Genomic DNA, 22,985 nt, shown 5'->3' with positions numbered 1-22,985 from the left:
AAACAGGTTCATTACACTTGTCGTGGTGTCAGTTGTTTCTATTTAAATTGTTCTCTTTCCGTAATGGATATAACACCATTGCATTGAAGAGTCGATTAATAATTTCAATATCGTTCCAATTGATATGTAATAAGTGAAGTAGAGCTTTCCATTTATTACAGGACCGATCAGAACGTGGCCTGAGTGGGCGATCCTTATGTGTCCTGGTCCGCTGGTAACTGGTAGATATGCAAGACGACACTGTGCTTACTACGTAAGGAGAGATGGTAACTGCATTGAGAATGCTTTTGTCAAGTTAATGAATTTCGGATTTGGCTCTGCTGTGAAATATGGACGAACAGTAGTTTTCTTTAAAAAACCAATATCTTTGTTGGAAGACTTAGAGGTGGAAATGGGTGTATATGAAAGGAAACGATACGAGGAGAGATTTTATGCCAAGAATAGTGGAATTTCAAATGCACAAATGGAGTTGCTGTTAAGGATGAATCCATATATGAAGTTTATGGAACAATTGCCGTCATAAATACTAGTGTTACTGGAAGTCGATTTCCTATCCTTAGTAGAGAGAAACTCTTTGTATTAAGAGGCAAACACATCGATTTTAATTATAAAGTAATAATGAATTGTCCTGTGTGTAAAGTTCGGGAAATTAATTTTGTAATGAAGATTCATTTTAACTGTTTTGTTTCTGTAATAAAAAATGAACCGTTCTTGTATTCCAAACTTATTTTTTTTATTTGTAGAAATGGTTTGTCAAGTGAAAGATTCAATTTTTCACCTCTTTCATTCTTATGGGGACAGAAAAAAACAGCTAGATGTTCATATTGCAAAGCAAGACCTAACATATCGTGTACATAATAGATATATAATATTCTGATAACCGAGGTAATAATGGAATGACGTCTAAATAAACTTAAGTGTTCTCAAGTGTAAATCAGATTGTTTTAAAATGACATGAGTTCCTGAAGAAGTAGAATGTTGTATCATCTTACAGTTCATCTGTTTCACTTACATAAGTGATGCTGACAGAGAAGAACATTGAAAGACACGAGCGTCGTGTATTTATGAACAATTTTGGATTAATGTGTATAGTTAACTCCTTGTAGCTGGACTCACCAGGTCTATTAATACATAGTCAGTTGCTAAACGGTCTCAGCCTGCTGCGAGACTATAATCGAGTTTTTTCCCCTTATTTTTTTTTACTTTTGAGCGACGATAAGAGAAATGATGATCAGAAAGAAAAAGATGAAAAATCGAATTCGAGATTTCAACAAGTTTCATCGTCCTTACATACTCGAAAAGTTACTTTGAATATCTGTCTGTCTGTTCAGCCGCCTGTTCATTCTTTTCTGTGGTAACGTGTTCATGTTCACTTGTCTATAGAGCTCATATTTGAATAGGATGACTTCTAGATCAGTGAACATGTTACCACCAACATATCCGCACCACACTTTAAACTTTTTTTTTTTTTTTAAGGCGGGAGTTTTTTTTTCCTACTCCGAAAAATAAGAGTAGCTTATTGATGAGTTTTTTTTTAAAGCTATCGATAACGGCTCCAATGATTTTGTTTATATTTCGGTATTTCATTAATTACAATATACTGTGGTATAAGTAATTTATTGTAGGAGGATAGTTTACTCTTGGGGGGTGAGTTCTTTTCGGTCCATTTTCTCAATCGATTCAGTTGATTTTGTTCACATTTCATTAATAACCTGACAAAATGGCACAACGTATTTTTGCTGGAAAGAATTTACAAAGAATTGGCAGTTTACTTTGCGTAGTGCAATGGGTAGTACTTTCAAACCATTTTCTCAGAAATGCCTCAGGCTGTTTTATTCACGTTTTCACGTTTCATTAACAACACCAGTAGCGGTTTCTGACGTAGGGCTACCGGGCTACAGCACGCTTCCTATGTTTGTGTATTTGTGTTAGAGTAATTTTAGTTCAAAAAATTTTCATCTATTCATTTGTTTAAACTGTTAATCAATTAACAAAATACAGAACTTTCCCATGACGATCTTCTTTTTCGAGCGTGGAGCGCGATTATCAGCGCCTTCAGCAGTGTGGAAGTTGTACTAACGAACCGAGCGGGCTGTACTGAATGCAGCCCGCTTGAACTATACAAGCCTATATCTCTAGCATGGAGTAAAGATCTCAATATGCCTTGTCCACTTTCCTTTTTTTACACCCAGAATAGCTTCCACCGTGCTGTGTTAGGTTGAGCCCGAAGACATTCTGCGCAAGCGCCAAGTATTCCTCTTTCTCGCTTTCTTTTGCTTACTGGCGGCGCTCGCCGCTCGGTTCTGTCTTTTCTGCTCTTTTTTATTTTCTTTAATCCTAAAGGTCCGGGAGCCCAGAATTGTCGGGAGTGTATATTAAATGAATTGAACATTTTTGACACAGATTCAGATCGTAGCAGAATTATAGCGCACACATTTAATGGGGCATCGGTAATAAGGGATCAATTAATGGCGTACAATCTAAAATTAAAGAACACTTTACTTTGGCACACTACGTCCATTGTTAATCAATTAAATTTGATAATGGGAAGAACTGCACCTCAAAATCAATCGACAAGGGCTTTTTTCCTGTAGTCTTTCAGGATTTTCCACATTTTTCCTCCTGCTCCCCACAGCGTGTATCTGTTTTGAAAAAAGTGGCTGTAAAAAAGTGGCTTCTACGACGTATTCCGAGTGGGTCAGCTACTCGATGGAATTTCAAGTCACGAATCGTCAATTCTATCTATGAAAATTAAAATGTTTCGAAAGAGTGCTTTTCAGAACTAGAGAAATCCAACACAGGGATTTCATGTTTTGGTTAGAATTCTTTCACAAAATAATGCCGCAGGTGAATATTTTCTATAATCACATTCAGTGCAGGCCTACCATTAAAGTACAAACAGCACTTAAATATTTCATTGAAGCCATTGAGAAAATTCGGAATGACACAGACAATATTAGGACAAGTGATATTTTTCTTCCAACAGTTGGTAAAACAAATATGGGCGGATTATATCTTGCAGAGTACCCAATGCCAAAGAAGTATGTGATCACATTTCTGCGGATGCGCGAAATAGATGTGAGAAAACAAGCCATTTGGATGCCGCCAAACTTCTGGATTCTGCAAATTTTAGTGATTTTTCCGGAACATTTCTGAACACTGCGGTTGAAAGCTACCCAATGTTAGGTAATCAGTGACTTCGCACTGAGCTTTTGATTCTGTCAGCTTATCTTTAAAAACAATTTACAGAACAATTTTAGCGAAATAACAACCCTTTTGCAAATAATAGTGACCATACCAATGTCCACAGCAGAACCTGAGAGATGCTTTTCGTCTCTAAAGAGAATTAAGACATTCGTAAGGAATTTCCATAGGTCAGGAAGGTTAACTGCCCTTGCCATGCTCTCGATAGAAAAAAGTTTGATCAGGAGGGTGATAGAAAAGTTTGCCAGCATTACGAATACACGTATATATATACAGGGTGGTTCAGTAATGTTGGACAGCCCTGAATAAATCGGAAACCAGAAGAGATATTAGCAAGAATTTGGTGGATCCAGATACTTGTGGAAGGGGGACGTCCTTTGAGGTACCACACAATGTTACCAGGTCAACAGTGTTGCCAGCTCAGTACAAAGTTTTATTTTTTTAAATGGAACATATAGAAGTTTATGCCATCAAAACAATTAGTACAGAATGTGAATACCAACAAGCGAAACCGCACCTATCAGTGTTGCCAAATAAGGAAGTTATGAAGCTTCAAAGATCAAGAAATTAAAGTGTCTGTAGAGCAAAACTAGCAAAAAGGCAAGAAAAATAATACTACGGAATGAAAAGAAGTAACCGAAAGAGTAAACCAAAGAACGCACAGCATCCAGTGAGTAACAGGGTTGCCACAGCAAAGGGGGAAAAAATTGAAAATTTTGCAGTTGCTATAGGAGGAAAAGTGCCCATATGACATAATGCTGGAAACACCATAGAAAGTCTATGTAAGATTCAGGAATCCTAATAGCGTTTGTTCGAAAGCAATATCTCTAACCGTTTCCGAGATACACCAAAACTGTGCGGAGTTTGCAACACTGCATAATAATTCCCTCGCCCTCCAAACTACAGGAACGAGTAATGAAAATGATACGCCCAACAAAATGTAGGAACTACACGGGTCTAATCGTCAAATCAATTATGCAGTGTTGCAAACCCCGCACACCTTTGGTGTATCTCGAAAACGGTTAGAGATATCGCTTTCGAACAAACGCGATTAGGATTCCTGACTCTTACATAGACTTTCTATGGTGTTTCCAGCATTATGTCATATGGGCACTTTTCCTCCTATAGCAACTGCAAAATTTTCAATTTTTTCCCCCCTTTGCTTTGGCAACCCTGTTACTCACTGGATGCTGTGCGTTCTTTGGTTTACTCTTTCTGTTACTCCTTTTCATTCCGTAATATTATTTTTCTTGCCTTTTTGCTAGTTTTGCCCTACGGACACTTTAATTTCTTGTTCTTTGAAGCTTTATAACTGCCTTATTTGGCAACACTGACAGATGCGCTTTTGCTTGTTGGTATTCACATTCTGTACTAATTGTTTTGATGGCATAAACTTCTATATGTTCCATTTAAAAAAATAAAACTTTGTACTGAGCTGGCAACACTGTTGACCTGGTAACATTGTGTGGTACCTCAAAAGACGTCCCCCTTTCACAAGTATCTGGATCCATCACACTCTTGCTAATATCTCTTCTGGTTTCCGATTTATTCAGGGCTGTCCAACATTACTGAACCACCCTGTATATATATATATATATTGTAGCACGCTTTGTTAATGACAGTACGAGCCGCCACTGAACAACACTGCAATAAAGGATCCTTTTTTTTAATAATGAAAAATCTACAAGGGAGATAGTTTATTCTTGAGTTTATTTTCGAATGGTTTTCTGAAAAAATAACTTTTGCGATTTCGTTCATATTCCACGAATAAACGTTCAAATTAATAACTATAATGTTGCTTAAATACTTGCGAAACCACAAGGGGTAGTTCGCTCTTGGAGTTAGTTTTCTTTTTGACAATTTTCTCAAAAACTACGTATGCGATTTCGTTCATATTTCATAAGTAAATATTTCATTAATAACCGTATTATATGGCAAAGTCATTTCTTATGAAAAGGTCTACAAGCGCTTGTTTACTTTTGGGAGGAGTTTTTATTCAGGCAAAATTTTTACCAGAACGCCAATAATTTTGTTCATATTTCACAAGAAAATGTTCATTAATATCTGCAGCATAACATAATTTAGTTAAAGGAATGTGCCAATAAATGAAATGACTTCTCTTATATCGTTTGGAATTAAAGAAACGGTCTTTCGAATGGTATATCATACATGTTCGTTGTAAAAGTAATATGCGAAGGAGTCAATTCCCAACAGTCATCATTTCGTTTTGGTACGACAGGTTTTCCGTATTTTCCAAAGCAGTGTACAGAACTTGGATCCAACCTGTTCGTAACTGGAAAACTAATGAATACATACAGCATTTTTTTAAAACACTGTTAACATTTCATACCTGCTTGCTATTGTGCAGAATTCGTAGGATAACTACATTTCCTTCACTGTGTATGCTCACAAAGCTGTAGTTAGTCTACACGCAAAAAACTCAATTCCAACCAGATTATACAGTGAAAATATCCAGGTCGTCAGTGTTCTTGTAGTTGGCGACAGAAAACCATATTGGTGTAATGGATTGAACTATGATGCGCTAGTGTAGGACTTTTTGATTCATATAAACAACAAACATTTAGGGGAAGCGCATTGTCGCAGGTGTTTTAAGTTTTATAACAACTTTCTTGTATTCTTATCTGTAAAACTAGTGCTTCCAAATTTTTCCGTCTGACGACATAGTTAACGAATGTGTCACAACTCGTGGGCGTTCAGTAAAGAAGTTAGGCTAGAATTGAGTATAGTTGCTGCCGTTGCAGGCCTTGCCTGGTGCGGTTCGTGTCAAAATTGACTTTAACTTAATATAGATTTTATGGTAGAAAAAAGAATGTCGTATAGAGTTGTAGACTTTCTTATGCATACAATTTTATTTTTAATTTCTAAAATTTCACTGTATACCCCTTAGCGCTGCGCATCATACTGTTTGTAAAAGTCTGCCGTAAAGAGTTCCAGTATTATGTAGAGCACACTGGTTATATACAAGGAAATGTATGAGTCAGCCAGTTCAATTTTAGAACTTGCATCAAAAGTGCAAAATGAATTTAGTGATTCGATCTTTATGTAAGTGACTTAAACAGGATGAACAAGGCCACAGCATAAGGGGTTGAAACTATACAAGAAAACTACTGCAGACGCAATAAGCGAAATATGTGTTCCACTTGTCTCTTTAACCATTCTCAAAGTATGTTACTTTCAAGAGAATGATCCCGTAGTTCAGTGAATGAATAATGTGATAAATGATGTAAAGAATCGTTCAGTTTATGCTCTGACATGAAATATGACAATGTACGTCGTAAATTGTAAGTGATAAGTCCGTGAAACAAACCCTAACACTATATTTTTAGTAGAATTTATGTTAACACTGTATTTATGTCGTTGAATATTGCTCTCATAATTCTGCTTCTCTCATAATTGTTGTAACCGAATGCACTGCGTCCATTTATTTGCCCTTCTCCTTTCCTATTAAATGTCGATTTTCTGTGAGTGGTGAAAGTTTTTCTCGTCAGATTATAGTCAAGAACGAACCATTATTCGTATATTACGATTAATGTTTTTAGAAAAGCTCAGACTTTCCCAGGACAAAAAGCGTAATTTTTGCACTAAAAAAAGATCCCTTCTCCGAAACCCTTGCATCTCTGAAATTGCAGGGTTTTATTTATTAATAGAAGAATTGGGGGTAAGAAAAACTCATTGGTGCTTAACTATAAATACTGCTTTTATGTTAAACTACAAGAAAGAAAGAAAAGAAGACTTTAATTACTCTTTACTCAAGCTGTGTCCCTTTCTAGTCTAATTTAACAATATCCACTTCAGTGAAAATAGTTCCAGGAAGTAGTCTTGTCATGGTAGACTTCAACTATGTTGTTACAACTAGATACTTCACTCAACGTCAGTAGGAATTCTCTAGAGAAGTCGTAGAAATTTGGGAAGAAATAAAAGGGAAAAGTTCGTTACATGTTCATTTCTGTAAAAGATTCTGTCCCTGAAAGATGTAAATTGCGTCATTCATATTATTAGGCTTAAGTATAAAGTTAAGGAGGGTAGTGTGGGTGGGTGGATGAATAGTTAAGACAGACTTAACGTTTTCGATTGAATCACTAAATTAAGTTGATCTCAAGAAGACGAAAGGATTTTTATTTTGTATTGAGATAGAATATCTGTTTACAGGTAGCGCGCACAGTTTATGGAGTGGAAGACGATCCTATAGCATGGCTAGTCTTGAATCAGCCTTAGAGGAAGTGGCGTGTGGCGCGAGTGTTAACAGCGCAGCTAGAAATCACGGTGTTCCTATCAAAACCTTGCATCGATGGATGATACGTAGGAATATCAGGAGTGTATATCCACAACCATGTGGATTCAGAAAGTATCAGTAGTAAACATGGAACATTATTTTCGAGTTGGTTAATACGCAACTATATTTTACTTTTCTCAGAATATTTTTACATCACCGTAACGAGCCATTTGGAGTTCTTGGCAACTGGTGCGAAGTACACAGTCTATTAGAAATATACACACTAATTAGTCCGTATCCAGAAACAGTCTGAACTCTGTTAGTCGTTTATCATCATACATATGGTGTTCAGCGGGAGAGAGAGAGAGACAAAGTCCTCATACGAAAACATGAAAAAAAAAAATAATACACACTAACATGGGTGCACAATTGCGTCATTTTGCACCTGTAGCCCATCAAAAATTGGTCGGAACGGTAAAATGAAGAGTGAAAACTCGGAAACGAAATGTCTGTTGAGAGAACAGTGGTTATTTCCATTAATGTTCCAGTGGATGTGAAACAGGAGCGATAAAGCAAGAAGAAATTTCGTTAGATCTGCTAAAGACAAAAAGTGATAGGTCAAGAAGTGAAAACGTACATATTCCGTTTCTATATTAGTGTAAACTAGACACAATAAATATTGCGTTTTTTTTTTTTTTTTTTTTTTTTTTTTTTTTTTTTTTTTTTTACCCAATCTTCATCTGACATTTCATTCTCGAGTTTCATTATAACCCTTTCTTATTATATCATTTTGACCAATTTTCTACGGGCTGAGATCTCGAAATGACGCATGTTTGCACCCATGTTGATCTGTGCTTTAGTTTTCATGTTTTCTTGTGAGGATTCCTTTTCCAAAGCTTTTTATTGTTGTTTCCGAAATGTAAATTTAACTTGGATTATTTATTTATTTAATTTATTTAAATAGAAAAGTTTCAAATACAGATCAATGTCCATTTTACACTGAAACAATGTAACAAAAATGACAAATGTAATGTATAAGAAATAACAAAAAAGAAAGAAAAATTTAAAGAATAAAATATTTTATATATACATAGAATATGTACCATATTTTCAGAGACTTAAAATGATTTGTGAGAACTTGTTTTTAAAATTATTTTCAGAGTCAAAAATATCAACGTCTGTCAATAAACTATTATGCAATGATGCCAACCTGAAGTATAAGGAACGTTGTATAATTCATAACCTGGGCGTTACATATGTAAGTAACGTATGACTGCGGGGTAAGGCGAAAAGGTACGCGAAAATTGAGAGCGGAGATCAACAATTCAGACTTGCTCCTTTCTCCAATTGACAATGGGAAAATTAAGTCCGCCACCATACGTCCAGTAACTGGAGTCTGAATATTGAGTTTGTTTAGGACCTCTGTTTTATTAAGACTATGCACTGAAGAAACTCTTTGTTTGACCATGGCAAGAAAAAAGCTAAGGATAGGATCAAAACGGGATAAGTTTGAAGCACAGGCCATATTCCATATCGGTGAGCAATATTCGATTTTAGGAATACAAAAGCTTTGAAGAAAATACTGAGTGATTTGAGATTGCGAATTTCAGTAATTCTGTAAAGAATACCAAATATTCTCATAGCACTCTTATCAGTAAAGGTGATGTGATCAGCATGACGAAAGTGCAAAACCTCATAATTCATCAAAACCAAACTTTTCAGGAGAGCAAAAAAACCGTTCCACTTTATCTTACATGTGATACGAGGTTTTAAAAGTTAGTTTTTCTCGTTTTTTATTGGGTTTTCGTTTACGAGCTTTTGCACACGTAGATTCAGATGTGGGGAATTGAATGCAACCAAAATCTAAAATTCCATAGAAAGTGGAGGTACGAAGTTTCGCACTTTCGCCGTCGAAATGTAAGTTTCTCATCGAACAATACTCCGAGATCTTTGTGTAGCGAGTCTTTCGATAGGACTATTAATACAATATTTCTGATAAATTTTATTTTTCTTCAAAGAAATACTAAGAGTACAGAATTTTTGAGAGTTTAGTTTTAAATTCCAAGTCGTATACCAGTCCGTAAGTTTAGTAAAAAATTGTTGAAAATTTGTTGAAGTAGTAGGACATCATCTATGGTAGAGATTTTATTGAAAATTTTAGTCATCAGTAAAGAGAAGAATGTTCGTAGATAATAAAGACAGGAAGGAAGGGAGATCATCCATGTAAAGAAGAAGAAGCAGTCCTAGAACACTACCCTGGGGAACTCAGAAAGAACTGGGACAAATTTGGATGAAGCATCTGGCATAACAACACGTTGCATACGATTAGTAAAATAATCCTTTAGTAAAGACAGGAATTTGTCATGAAGATTAAATTTGTTGGATAGCTTATGAAGAAGCAGATATGTGTCAATTTTGTCGACAGCTTTGGAGGAATCTAAGTATATTACATCCAGCTGAGAGGCTTCTGAAATACAGTTTATAGCATGAATAAGAAATCCTGATAGGTTGGTGAGGCATGATTTTTGTTGCATGAAGCTATGCTGTGCAATGTTCAAATAAGGGGCCTTGTCAAGTCTGTCAATGATATTCTCGCAAAGAATTGACAAGGGAGAGAGAAGAGAAATGGGTCTATAGGAACATACATCAGTTTTATTGCCAGATTTATAGATTGGCATAATGTTAGCCTGTTTCCACAGTTGGGGGGAAAGCCTTCTGTAAAACACCTATTAAATAAAAATTCACGGGATAAGCAATTGACGCGGCTGTATTGCGAAGGAAGATTGTATAAATATTCATATCATATACAGTAAATGTCAATCTCGATTCCTCCTTTCCCCTAAAAATACAATAAATATTTATCAGTAATTGGATGTAAATTTAGAAAAGCATATGGTTGAAACATAGGAAGCCAGAAGCGTACATAGAAAACAAATTACTTTTCAGAAATCATGTAGAAACTCGAATACACACACACATAAGAGTAAATATTTTTGTTGTTGCTTCATCAGACAGGAAGCGGAAGAAGTGGAAAATAACAATACAATACAATACAATACAATATAATAATAATAATAATAATAATAATAATAATAATAATAATAATATGAGGAGTATCAGATCCGAATTGATTGCACCTTATGTGACGTAACTCATTACTGTTATTTTCCTTAGTATTTTTTTGCCCACTTTGTCTGATATATCAACAAAATTTATTATTTTAATTGCACATTATGTTCATATTTATTTGTCTGCGTAATTTCTGATTTGGGGTAAGGAATTGTGTTGGGATGCAAATTTATAAACATCATAAGACACAATATCGATAAGTTCTGTTATTCCTCAACTCAGAATAATCTTTGCATATTAGACAATATAATTTAGATTTTATATAGAATCTTACCCAGTTTTAGTTTATGTGCTTTGTTTGCTGTGGATGGTAATATAGCTAAAACAGTAATAATGTTTACTTACTGTTTTAAAAATGTATTTATTGGCATGATTACTGATACAGTAAATTTGGATTCAGCTCATTGCACTGCATCGATATGAACCGTCCTCTTCGTTACGTCAGAAATTCTCCTCAATACCATAAACTAACTAGAAAGCTCGAAATCATCTCAGGTCGGGACTGTAGTCTTCAAGTAGTAAATAGTTGTTTGTAGAATGCCTCCTGCAAGAAATATCATCTCTTGGAGTTTTTCAACGAGATTGATCCTTCCCGGACTAGTTCAAAATTTGAACGCAAGTAGTGATATTAATACATTTTATTCACAAGACGTGTATAGATTTTGAACTCTTTAAGTTTTCAGCATAACACAGAATCGCTGTGATCATAGCGATTGATATCCACATTCTTAGTATTGCTTTCTTATGTATTTTTCATGCCATCTGACTGTAAATGAATTGTATTACTCTTGTGTTTAAAGTTAATTTGAATGCTAGCCTTACTACCAGTCTTCATAGTCTAAAAACTGCAGTGGAAATATGTGAAGTATATTGGACACTACGTTTTCATTGCACGGAAAGAAGTAAATTTTGAAAATATCTTTCATCGTTCCGGTCTCATATAATTCAAAACTGTGTTCGGTTTTAAATTATCAATCCAGTTCAAAGGCCATATTTTATTTTATTAATTCGTGTATTGTTTCTATATCTTTGGGTAGAGAGCTTATGAAATGCAAGGAGATTGGCAGCTTATTTAAAGCATCTGTGAAAATATGAATATTACCTTCCTTTTGGTACTGAAAGCACCTGAGCTCCCTTAGGCACACACAGAATTCAGTTTTACACTTACACAAAGAATTAAATTTTACCTGATAAAAACATTTCACTATGGATCTACCAATCATCAATTTTAGGTTAAAATGCAAAGAAGAAAGTTCACTTCAACGAAGTATACGATAAATGTTAGCATCAGCTTTTAGTATTGACTATTTGTCACAAAAATGCAGAAGTAATTATTCTAAAGTATTTTCCAAAAAATTTTACTATTAAGTTCGAAGCACTGCATGGGAGGGTTTTCTTTCTTTCTTCAAGCTCCTACTGTTGCTGGGAACTAGTAATTCCATTTGAGTTTTTTCCCATTTCAGCAATGGGAGCTTTGGAGAGAGGAAGCGAACTTTCCGGATACTGTTCTGAATGTAGTGAGCCGCCCATCCAGATCACCAAGAAGAATCGAGAAGACGACGTAGTGCAAACTAGCGAAATAAATCTTGCAGAAATTATGCCCAGGATTCGCCAAACTCCAAATACAGCGAAACTGTTACGTGCGGCAGAAATGGTAGTTCAAGGTGTTCCTTATCGATGTGTTGCTCAGTTGTTGAATGTTCCCAAGAGCACTATTTTTAATTTTATGATGCGAAACAATCTTCTGCCTCGTCGGAAAAGTGGACAGGACGGGAGCAGGACAAATCTCCCAAACACCAAAATAGACCAGTCCCCCAACTATCATTTTGGACAGTACCCTCAATAGACAAACCCTTAATGGAAAAATCTTTTAATGGACATGCCCAGTAACTGGATGATCAAGTAAGATGACGGTGATGAAAGTAACTTTCCTCTAAAGTAGCTATTGTTTAGTTTTATACCGTGTATAGCAGACCTTATTGGTGAACATACATTCTTATTCCTCCAGATTATATTATATATCAGAATAGAATTTAATAATTTAACCGACTCGTTGTAGCTTTCTGCTTGTAATAGGGAAATAAAATTTCTTTGAACTTACAAAGTGTGAGTATTTTTATTCAAACAGAACCTGAACCAAAGGCCTTCAGTTAAACTTGTAAATTAGGATGACAGAATTAGTATCGCCATATTTAAAATTCAAATTTCTCGATTCCGAGTAGACAGCAATGCTTTTAATTGAAAGAGACTGTGTGTATTTGTATATTCTTTCTTCTGGCCTTATGCTAACAATCTCAAGTACGTATATCGTGGCCCATATGGATAATACTAAATGGTAATGGCGCATAAACGCTGGAAAAGCGTACTTGTTTTTACATAAAAAGTGCAGAATGTTTCTACTACCTATAAACTAAAAAGTAGATTTAAAAAAAAAGTCATTTGTGTATCCATAAACAATAATTTCTTTCTCGAGTAAATAATTGTGTATAAGTAAACAATTCCTTTCTCATAATTCCTGTTTCAGGTAAGTAAAATTAATTTGAAGTTAAATAATTGAAATTAAGACTAAGAGAATTCGAAATTCTACAATGTTAGTGTTTACAAACTTGTAGACCGTTAGAGATCATCGTTGTTACGCTAACGAAGTTTATGAAATAATAGGTAAACATAGCTTTAGTGTAAATTTTGATGAGTCGTGCAAATGTAATCATACTTTTGTAATTCTGGATGCGTTACCCAGATTCATTAGATTCTGGATGCGTTACCCAGGATCCATAACATATATATATGTTACAAGTCAGATCAAACTGAATAGAAAGAAACAATAGAAGTTTAAAAGAAAGAGTTAGTCGAGAAAGCATCATGGATCATGATACCATATTAGTAGTCTTTAAATATAAACCTAAAGACCCCACTCAGAGCTTACGGAAATCCAGTTTCCGTTAAATTGGCTGATATTGCAGTCCCCGTTGTGTATTTTAGTCCCCTGATGAAAAGTCTCAATGGGTACGAAGCTCGAAAACCTCACGTTTTGGAGATATCCGCTGATTATTATCGTCACTTAAAGGCATACGTTCCCTCGTAAACTGAATACAATAATTAGGTAAACATTTTATCTATGAAATATAAACGAGTCTCACTAGGGTATACTAGGATTTTTGGGATCGCTGATTCCACCGAGGTCGTTTAACCTCCATCAAGTCAGGTTCAAGGTCATTTGATAGTCAAATCTAAACTGTACGCTGCAAAAATCTGAACAAAAAGTACATTTTTTTCTTTGAGTCGCTGGATCCAATTATGTCATTTTCTCGATCCGACAAAGATCATTGCAGGGTCATTTTAAGGTCAAACCTGAAAAACCATCAGAAAAATCTGAAAAAGTCATATATAGGTTTTATGGATAGCTGATTCCAAATCCGAGGTCGGTGTTAATCGAATTTACCATTAATATTTTCCATTTAGTTTTCTAGTCAGTCATTTGCAGTCTCTCTTGGTCTTCAATAAAGATTTATTCTGCCTCTCACGTTTCACCATTCTTGAACTTCATTACGTTTACCAGCATCTTGTATATATTCCAGTAGAGCTCGACCGAAGTATTTGATTTTTTGTTGATGTCGACCCCGTCCTAAAAACCACAGCACACTGGCTACATGTGCACAATGTCTTAATGCTCGCCCCACCTATCACATATATCTTTAAGGTCAGTGATCTGGAAACCTTGCTCTAGGAGTGATTGCGATTCCTTGAAAGTTTTTTCAGCTATCCTAAAATCCTTATTTATGATTTTTTTTTTTCTTCAGATTTTTCCGACGGTTTTCGAGTTGAGTTGGACCTTGTAATGACTGCAATGACCTTGACATGACTGTTGGGTTTTATGTATTTCAGTAACTTTTGTTTAAGTTTGTTATATTAATACATAAGACCTGGTAACACTGAAAAAGAGAGAAGTGTATGTGTGTTCGATGGCGGTGTGCAAGGTTATGAAAGCGGACTTGCGGCGGCACTGAATTGTTTTGTGTAAAATTGAAGCAAATGTGTAACATCATTTCAAATTACAGTCCACATTTTTTTTATAAAATGACTTCTGTCATTTAGAACCTAAAATCAGAGCGAAACAATGACCATGTCGGATTAAGAAAATGACATAATCGGATCCAACGCCTCAGAAAAAGATTTATGTACTTTTTGTTCTTTTTTTGTTTTGTTTTGTTTTACAACGTTCTCTCTCGATTTGACCTTCAAATGACCTTGAACATTACGTGATGGAGGTTAACCGACCTCAGATTCGGAATCAGCGACTCCAAAAACCCTAGTGTACTCTAGTGAGACTCGTTCATACTTCATAGATAAAATGTTGACCTAATTATTATATCCAATTTACGTGGAAGAGTATGCCTTTAACCCTTGTAGTACCAAGATATAAATTTTACTTAAATGTCCAAGATGGGGTCAACTTGACCCCATAGATTTTTGTGACTAAGACCAGCAAAGAGATCAAATGATATACAATACAATACAATACAATACAAACAATGAACATTTATTGTAAAGAGGAAAATGTACCACATAAGAGAAACTAACAAAATGAGGTTGGCGCCAAAACTCGCTTGCACGAAAATGCCGTGCCCGAAGCGCCATCTACATTTGGCGGAATGAGAAAATTTTTTTCTTCCCTCCTCTCGGAATATGACTGAAAACTCTTTATTCCATGGTTTACCAAGATGGGGTCATTTTGACCTCATTTTCCATTTCTGTAAATAAAAATACAAATTAGACTACGATACTTGTTAAGTGCACAAAATTATCCAAGAGACTCTTATAGAAGCATTCCTAGAAAACCATTTCAGCATATATTTTTTTAATGCAATAAAAAATAGATGATGTCCCGCTGGGGTCAAAATGACCCCATCTTGGTACTCCAAGGGTTAAGTGACGATAATAATCAGCGGATATCTCAATAACGTGATGTTTTCGGACTTCGTGCCCATTGAGACTTTTCATCAGGGGACTAAAATACTCAACATACTGCAATATCAGCCAATTTAACAGAAACTGGATTTCCATAAGCTCTGAGCAAGGTCCTTTTTCCAGTCAAATTCATCCATGAGACATACACTTTACAGGAGACAATTTAAATATCCCCACGTGGGAAATGCTGATTTTGGAATCGTGGTTACATCAATCTCTTTTAAGATGGAATTTTCTGTGCTTCTTTAGGTTTTGCAGAATTGGATCTTACTCATATCAACCGATTCCATACCTAATAGGTATTTATGCATTCCAGGAATTAGAGCGAGTTACTTGATTGCAGATTTAGATATTACTAGCAATAACCTCTAACATCTGAACTGAACTGCTTCTCAAAATATCTTTAACTTATTTTCGTCTTTCATTTGATTTTTCTTTTTAAAAAAATCAATCACAAGGATCGTGCGCGATAGAGGACTCATTCGATTGTGACAAATTGGGATGATGTTAAAACTTCGAGTTTACTATACGTATGAAACATTATGGGGTGCAGGCTTCTGATTATACGAAATATTATAGTATGCAGGCCAGTGGTTTTCGACTTATTGACCATCAAATTTAGGTTTGGAATCTCGTGAAATCAAGCAACTTCACTAAATCATGATTGATAAAAAACTTATCCGATTGTGTCTAAACTTAGTATGGCAGTATACATTGATGAGTTTGGTACTCTGCTAGCTTAGTATAAAACATGATGATGTGTAGATGTTTGGTTTCCGAGTTATTGGCCATCAAAGCTGAGTGTAGAGTCAGTGGAGTAAATCAATAAAAAATAAAACACTGAAACACAAGAGTGATAAAACTAATCGATTTTGACGTAGTTTGGCATTATGACTTTTATGAGCTTATACATGTTAGTACACATATGACGTATTATGATATGCAATCTTCTATTCTCGAGTTACAGGGCACGATATTTCATATGCATATTAAGCTTGTTAAGGTCTACCGACATTTCAAATTCGGTCAAGTGGAGATTTTTGATGATGTTATTGGCCATCAAATTTTGGGCTTAACAAGCCTGTTAGGTAAATAAGTGCAGTGTGTATCAATGAAGGACGATTTTTTTCTTCGGCTATGGAGAAACTTATTCATACCAAGCAGATACACTGATGCAGATAGCTTAGCTGTTGTAACGATTTTCCAATAGTGTTTTAAATTATTTTACAGAAATAATTTAAGGTTGGTAAATATTAGAATCGCCCATTGTAAATCTGCATTTTACATTATTACTTTCTGCTTTGAATAGGGTGGAGATTCTATTTCGAGGTGTTCTGAGCCTCCAGTGTGGCGGCCTGAGTATTTTATGGTACGAAGTAATTATGTAGGATGCAAGATTATATTAAAATTATCCAATATTTTCCCTTAATTATATAATAAACATTATTTATATATATATATATATATATATATATATATATTTGTTTATTTGATGTTTGTTTGTTTCTCTCTCCAGTCAACGTTGGAAAGTCAAGCGGAAGCTGTAACAAGTTATTTTACAGAAACATACCAGTTATGATCAGAGTATTTGAATCTAAAATCTTTGTGTTTGATTAGTCAGTTGTGATAATGTAGTTCGTATAAAATTATGAATGCTGCTCTATATTGGTTTTCTGAAATAAAAGTTCTTCGAAGTAATTCCAATCTATGATGTTTCCAGTAAAACTTGAATGCGACAAAGATGAAGACTGGACGTATGGTGATCCACTTGAAGATATTTCTCCTGAACCTGAACACACTGTACATGAGCCTGAGATTTTTAACATACCACCAATGGTAAAGCCTCCCAGAAAGTACCAGAAATGGGACAAACAGTACCTATTAGAAGCAGCTAAACAAGTATGGAACGGTGGTAAATTAAGTAGAGTAGCCAAAGAATGGAGTATTCCACCCAGTACACTGAAAAACTTTATGCGCAAAATAACACCGAGAACTCCTTGATTGGGTTATTGTTAAATGATCTTCACATAACAATTACCGAATAAGAGCAAACACGAAGTGTATTTCACAAATATAACGCTGATAATTCGTATTTATTAAAGATAGTTCACATGTTAGGCTTGCCCAAACCTTTGTGTATGTGTTCTCCCTCTCTTTCCCTTTTTTTTTTTTTTTTTCCGAAGTGATGTTTTATGTGGTATACAGTGTAGCAATAAAGTTCTCGGACTGATTTCATTACTTGGAAAATATCTGCAGGAAGGATATGTTCCTTCATTTATCTACGTAATCACCTCACCATCTCTGAACCAGCTGTGCTTGTTGACACAGGGACTGGAAGCTGTTGGAGAAGTCCTCTTCTTACATACCCTTCAATTCTCTCTTGATTACCTCCACTTTCTCAAACTTGTTGCCCTCCTTTCAAGTGGGTTTTCAACTTCGGGAATAGACAATAATCCTCTGGAATCAATTCTGGTAAGTACGTGAATGGTCGATGGCTTATTTTCTTCAGAAACAACCTGATGATAATGTCACAGTTGTGCGAGGGAGTGTTATGTGGAAAAGACGCCCATTGTCGGAGTTAATTGTGGACTGAACGCGTTTTTCGCTGTAATAATCGCTTCAAAACTTACAGAGAGAAGCTGCCACTGATGGTCTGGCCTTTGGAAGAGTTGTTGGCAATGAGACTGTTGGCATTAAGAAAGGCCATTAACAGAGATTTTACTCGCGACTTCTACATGCGAACCTTGATTGGCCTGGTCCTAATCTGACCTAGGACGATGACTAAACGTGTTGTCAGTGAAGCACACTTGAAATACCATGTTCGTGCCCAATGACAATAGGTTTGAGAAAATTAGCGGGGAATTCGCTGTCAGGACAAAGTCTTTGTCGCTTGACAATCGCTGCCTCTGCTGTTCAGCATTAAGCATTGTATTCCTTTTCCCAAAATCTTCATGGATGATACGCCTAATGGTTTTCTTATTGATACCGAGGACACTGCTGATTTCGCGAAGGTTCAGATGATTTTCATCGCCGGAAAGGTTATTCATGGAGCTCACAATCTGTTTTCGCTCTTGGTCCTCCAAAGACTGCTGCTCTCGCAAAATGGTTTGTACCATTCAGATGTGTTTGTTCTAGACAATGATTCATGCACGTGAGTATTCTGTGGCAAGTTACAAGTTTCCATGGCTGATTTTTGTAATTTTACAAAATTTCGTTGCAACCCTCTGCTCTATGCTGAAAACACGACCGAGTTAATGTACAGTATATATGATTGTTGAACTCGAATAATCGATTGCTGGCTAGTGTGTTTTAAAGCTTGCTCCAGTCACTCGACAGATATCATCGTTCTTGGCGCGCTGTTATTCCTGTGCTGCTGTACCGCTTCCTCCAGTTCAAAAAAATTCAATCCTGGGACTTTATTGCTTTTGTATGTATATTTATCGTATTACTGGGAAAGCATGAAATGAACTGAATCATCAAAGACCATTGAACAAACAGAATTGTAATCGTATTGGGAGTTTTAAAATAGGTTTTACCGAGCTCAATCAGTAAGAAATGACAATTCTGTTAGCATTTAAACATTCCAGTGAAGAAGTGGGACGTGAGTGAAACTTACAATCATTTCTATTTATTCTGCCCTCAAAGCAGGCAGAAGTTCAACTACAGTATGTAACAAAAAACGAAATTTCGAAGTAATGTATTGTTTTTTTTGTTTGAAAATATTCAAGTATGTGACACAATATCAAAATTACTCTGTATGAACTGTATTATTAATGCATGTAATTGATTTACATAGTAACTTTTTGTCACTATTTATTATCTGCAGTTTTGCATAATAAAATCAATATTAACTTTTTGTCACTATTTATTATCTGCAGTTTTGCATAATAAAATCAATATTAGTACGTTCCTTTGTCATTACAACCCGTTTTATTATATTCCAAATATCGAAATATATACGTGAATATGTAACAGAGATAATTCAAGTGTGTAAGGAATATACAATATGAAAATAAAATGTTTTCTACCAAAATTTGTAATTAATTCTAATATAAAACTTAAAATATATTTTCTAAATATGTTGTCATATTTGGTTTTTAACATTTCATTTCTTGTAAGGAGTTTTTTTTTTTTTGGGGGGGGGTAGAAATACTTGACTATTAGAGAAACTGCACATTTTTAAATTTATAATTCAATCTTTAGTGTTTGGTTCTACAGGTAATAATGTTTAAATCTATATCAAGATTGAGTGCTCTCCCCACCCAGTTAATATCTGATTAATTCATAGTGACCCCAGGATATTTTCCCAAATGTTTAGGTATGAAAATATGTCGGCAGACATATAAGCGTCCATCTTTGATTTAAAAAAAGAAAAAAAAAAAGGTTATACAGGGTGGGGCAAATAAAAGTAGCCCAAATAATAGAGTTCCAGGGTACAAAGAAACAGCAAAGGGAAGGAAATAGTTCGCTAACCTGCTTATAGCAGATGTTGAAAATGATCATTCATCTCTTGGCACTGCTAAGCCCTGGTCACCAAGTTGCAGAAGGCAAATCGCTGCTGGGCTCTGGAATTGCTACAATCTCATCAGAAATGTTGTGCTGCAGTTCTTGAAGACAATGAGAGTGTTGTTGCAATACACCTTAAACTTGATGTTTCCCCACAAAAAGTAATCGCACACGAACATATCAGGTGACGGGTGGCCAGCCTAGCACCTTTGAGGGAATGATGACATGCAAAAATAATCGAAAACTACTGATTCATACTTTTCGGTGTCGCTGAGATGAATAGTCACACTCCAGATATCGTTAAAGTCAAAGTTTAGTCTCCATCAACATGGGAGGTAAGAAAAGGTGGAAAATGTCTTAACTCGTAAGATGACGGAGAGTAGTGTAGAATCCATAGTTTCCGCAGCTGTTAAATGACAATCCCGATGACATTTATGGCCAAGTTTGGGCAAGAAAGGGTATGTCAGCTGGATTGAGAATGTAGGCGTTGTTTGTACAGTCCACAGCAAAAAACTTGCAACATGAGCATGTAAATGTATTGTGAAACTACGCCTAACAGCCCAGGAAATCAACATAACGTCTAAGTGGCACGAATCACGCAGGAGAAACTTCGGCGTCCTCCCTTGCACACTTATTTTGGAGCAAGAGACTGCGTCGTTTCACAATAAACTTACATGCTCATGTTTTGCAGGTTTTTTTGCTGCGGACTGTACATACTAGGGTGGGCCGAATTTCAACTTTTTTCGAAAATCGGTTCGACGAAGCGGTTATAGGGTGTCTTCTAGTGGGCAAAGTGTGCCAGATTTTTTAAAGAATTTTTGGTCAATGCCTTCATGTGCCTCATCGAGGTTTTATGAAAAATGTATGCAACCCATACTACACGGTACAATATTTCACGTTTTTGTCTATGTAAAATACATATATTTTCGTCTTCTTTTTAGATTCAGCCTTAGGGGCAGCTTGAAATATACCTAATGCATCTTTCCAAAGCCCACTTATGTGCAGTTCTTCGCTTAAATTGGCCAAATTTCAAAGCTTAAGGCAAGAAGATTGCGTTTTTCATTTGTATGTACAAAAAATTGATTTATTTTGGTTTAGACTAAGGGTAGAGTTTATTTACTTATTTATTTATGTATTTATTTATCTTTTGCTGTAATGCAATTCAATATCAACACTCTCTATCATTTATTCGACCCGGGCTCGATTCCCGGCGGGAGCTCATGTGGTTCGGATTCCACGTTAATCAGTAGGTCCACGTCTCATATAGCCTCGCTGCTGAAAGGGACGCTAAAAACTAAAATCAACTCAACTCTATCATTTATTCTTTGTCCAAAATAACCCAGAACTCACCACGAGGAGGTGACTGCACTTCGAGTTCCACCCACTTGTAGTTAAGCCCTGTCTAATTTTCTGCCATGGCCTCACTTGCTTGCGTCCTCACTTACTTTTCTAGATGGCATAGTCTTTTCCTCGATCCGAGTGTTAGCATTTCCTTGCTAGAAATCAAGACACAGCGTATGAATCCGTCGCGACTTGCCGACCCACACACGGATTGAGAAGCTTGCGTCACCAAACGCATCATTCGCTGTAGTGCTTGGGTATGGCATGGAAACGTAGTTATTCTCTGGGCAGTTTCACTAATCTCTAGTGCAGCCATTCAAGATGCAGGAGACATTTAAACGAAGCGCAAAAACCTTGTTGTTGTTAAAAATATGATTAGGAGGGAAAGAGTAAACTCAGCGCAGCTGTTCAAGAAAGTAACGACATAGCCGGAAAATCTGTTAGAAGAGTCTTCTTCGGTGGAGAAAAGACCAGACTCTAAGCGAAGAAAGAAAAACATTGGTATCGACGGCAGATCGAAGAAGAACACTTTAACAATAGTGGAAGAACCAGGTTCAACATACCTGGGCAACGTCGTGCCGAAGTCTGGTAGTGGAGAGGACATCGCCACGTCTGCGTACGAATTTCTGGAGGAAAACGGAACGGATCTGTCAACGGTGGCAGCAGCTGGCTATGACGGTACACCAATCAACACGGGAAGATTTAAAGGGGCTCTACATTGTTAAAAGAAAGGAAGAAAAAAAAAAACGAACTTCAATGGACCGTTTTTCTTCTTCACGGAAATGAACTGCCGCCTCGTTACTTAATATGACATCTCGACGGGGGAGCAATGGGGTCCAAAAAAACTTTTGGGACCCATCCGAAGAAAGCTCGACAAGTACGAGGAAGCGCCCTTGGTGAAATACCAAGCAATAAATCTTGACTGGTTGGATGAATTCGCAAAAGTTGAAGACCTCAGTGCGGACCAACAATATTTACTAGCAATCTGCAGAGCAATTCACTCAGGATACTGTTCTTCAAACTTGACGAACAAGAAACCCGGTCCAGTGGTCCAGTCACGTTGGCTCAACAAGGCATGTCACATTCTTCGTTTATACATTAGCACAGCGAGACCTTGCGAGGCATTCTTGTGTCATGTACAATACATGTCATGGTGTATCCCGGACCTGGTTTGCCGTCCAGCAAAAGCAATCATGCTGTGAAGGACCGCGGCATTTATGGAATTTGGGACATCTAGCCCAATTTCTACCCACGAAATCTAAGCAGATAGTATTCTCTGTATTTTCCAATAATTCGCAGTTCTTAAAAATAAATTTTGACGCGGACGATTACTACGACATGGCGGAGTGGATGACCTTGTTCTCAACAGAACCTCAGCTCACTATGCTCTCCGACGACGAGATTGAAGAAAATATTTACTCAGTTGCAATACTCGGAGAAGAAATAACTGCGTTACCATGCCATACCCAAGCAGTAGAGTGAATGGCGGGTTTGGTGACGCAAGCTTCTCCGTGTGTGGGTCGGCAGGTTGTGATGGATTCATACGCTGTGCCTTGGTTTCTAGCAAGAAAATGCCAACACTCGGATCGAGAAAAAGACTATG

General features: G+C 36.3%; 1 protein-coding gene across 17 annotated transcripts in view; it reads left to right on the top strand.

Moving 5' to 3' along the window:
* Positions 1 to 22,985, top strand: part of LOC145662627 (uncharacterized) — a 257,675-nt gene that overhangs the window by 128,048 nt on the left and 106,642 nt on the right. For 3 of the 17 annotated variants that reach the window (XM_081728390.1, XM_081728384.1, XM_081728386.1), the window contains exon 6: positions 162 to 358. The exons of 8 other annotated variants lie outside the window; for them this stretch is intronic. In XM_081728390.1, the coding sequence (XP_081584516.1) occupies positions 162 to 218 (57 nt within the window). In that variant the 3' untranslated portion in view covers positions 219 to 358. Of the gene's footprint in view, positions 1 to 161; positions 728 to 12,030; positions 12,653 to 17,255; positions 17,435 to 22,985 lie in introns of those variants that run through there. 6 more of the 17 variants (XR_014127072.1, XR_014127071.1, XM_081728383.1 and 3 more) reach the window with 5 other exon arrangements.

This window comes from Thermobia domestica, chromosome 10 (genome assembly GCF_964235325.1).
Source record: "Thermobia domestica chromosome 10, izTheDome1.hap1.1, whole genome shotgun sequence".
NCBI lineage: Eukaryota > Metazoa > Arthropoda > Insecta > Zygentoma > Lepismatidae > Thermobia > Thermobia domestica.
Note: the sequence above shows the minus strand (reverse complement) of the source record. Positions and strands in the feature narration are given on the sequence as shown.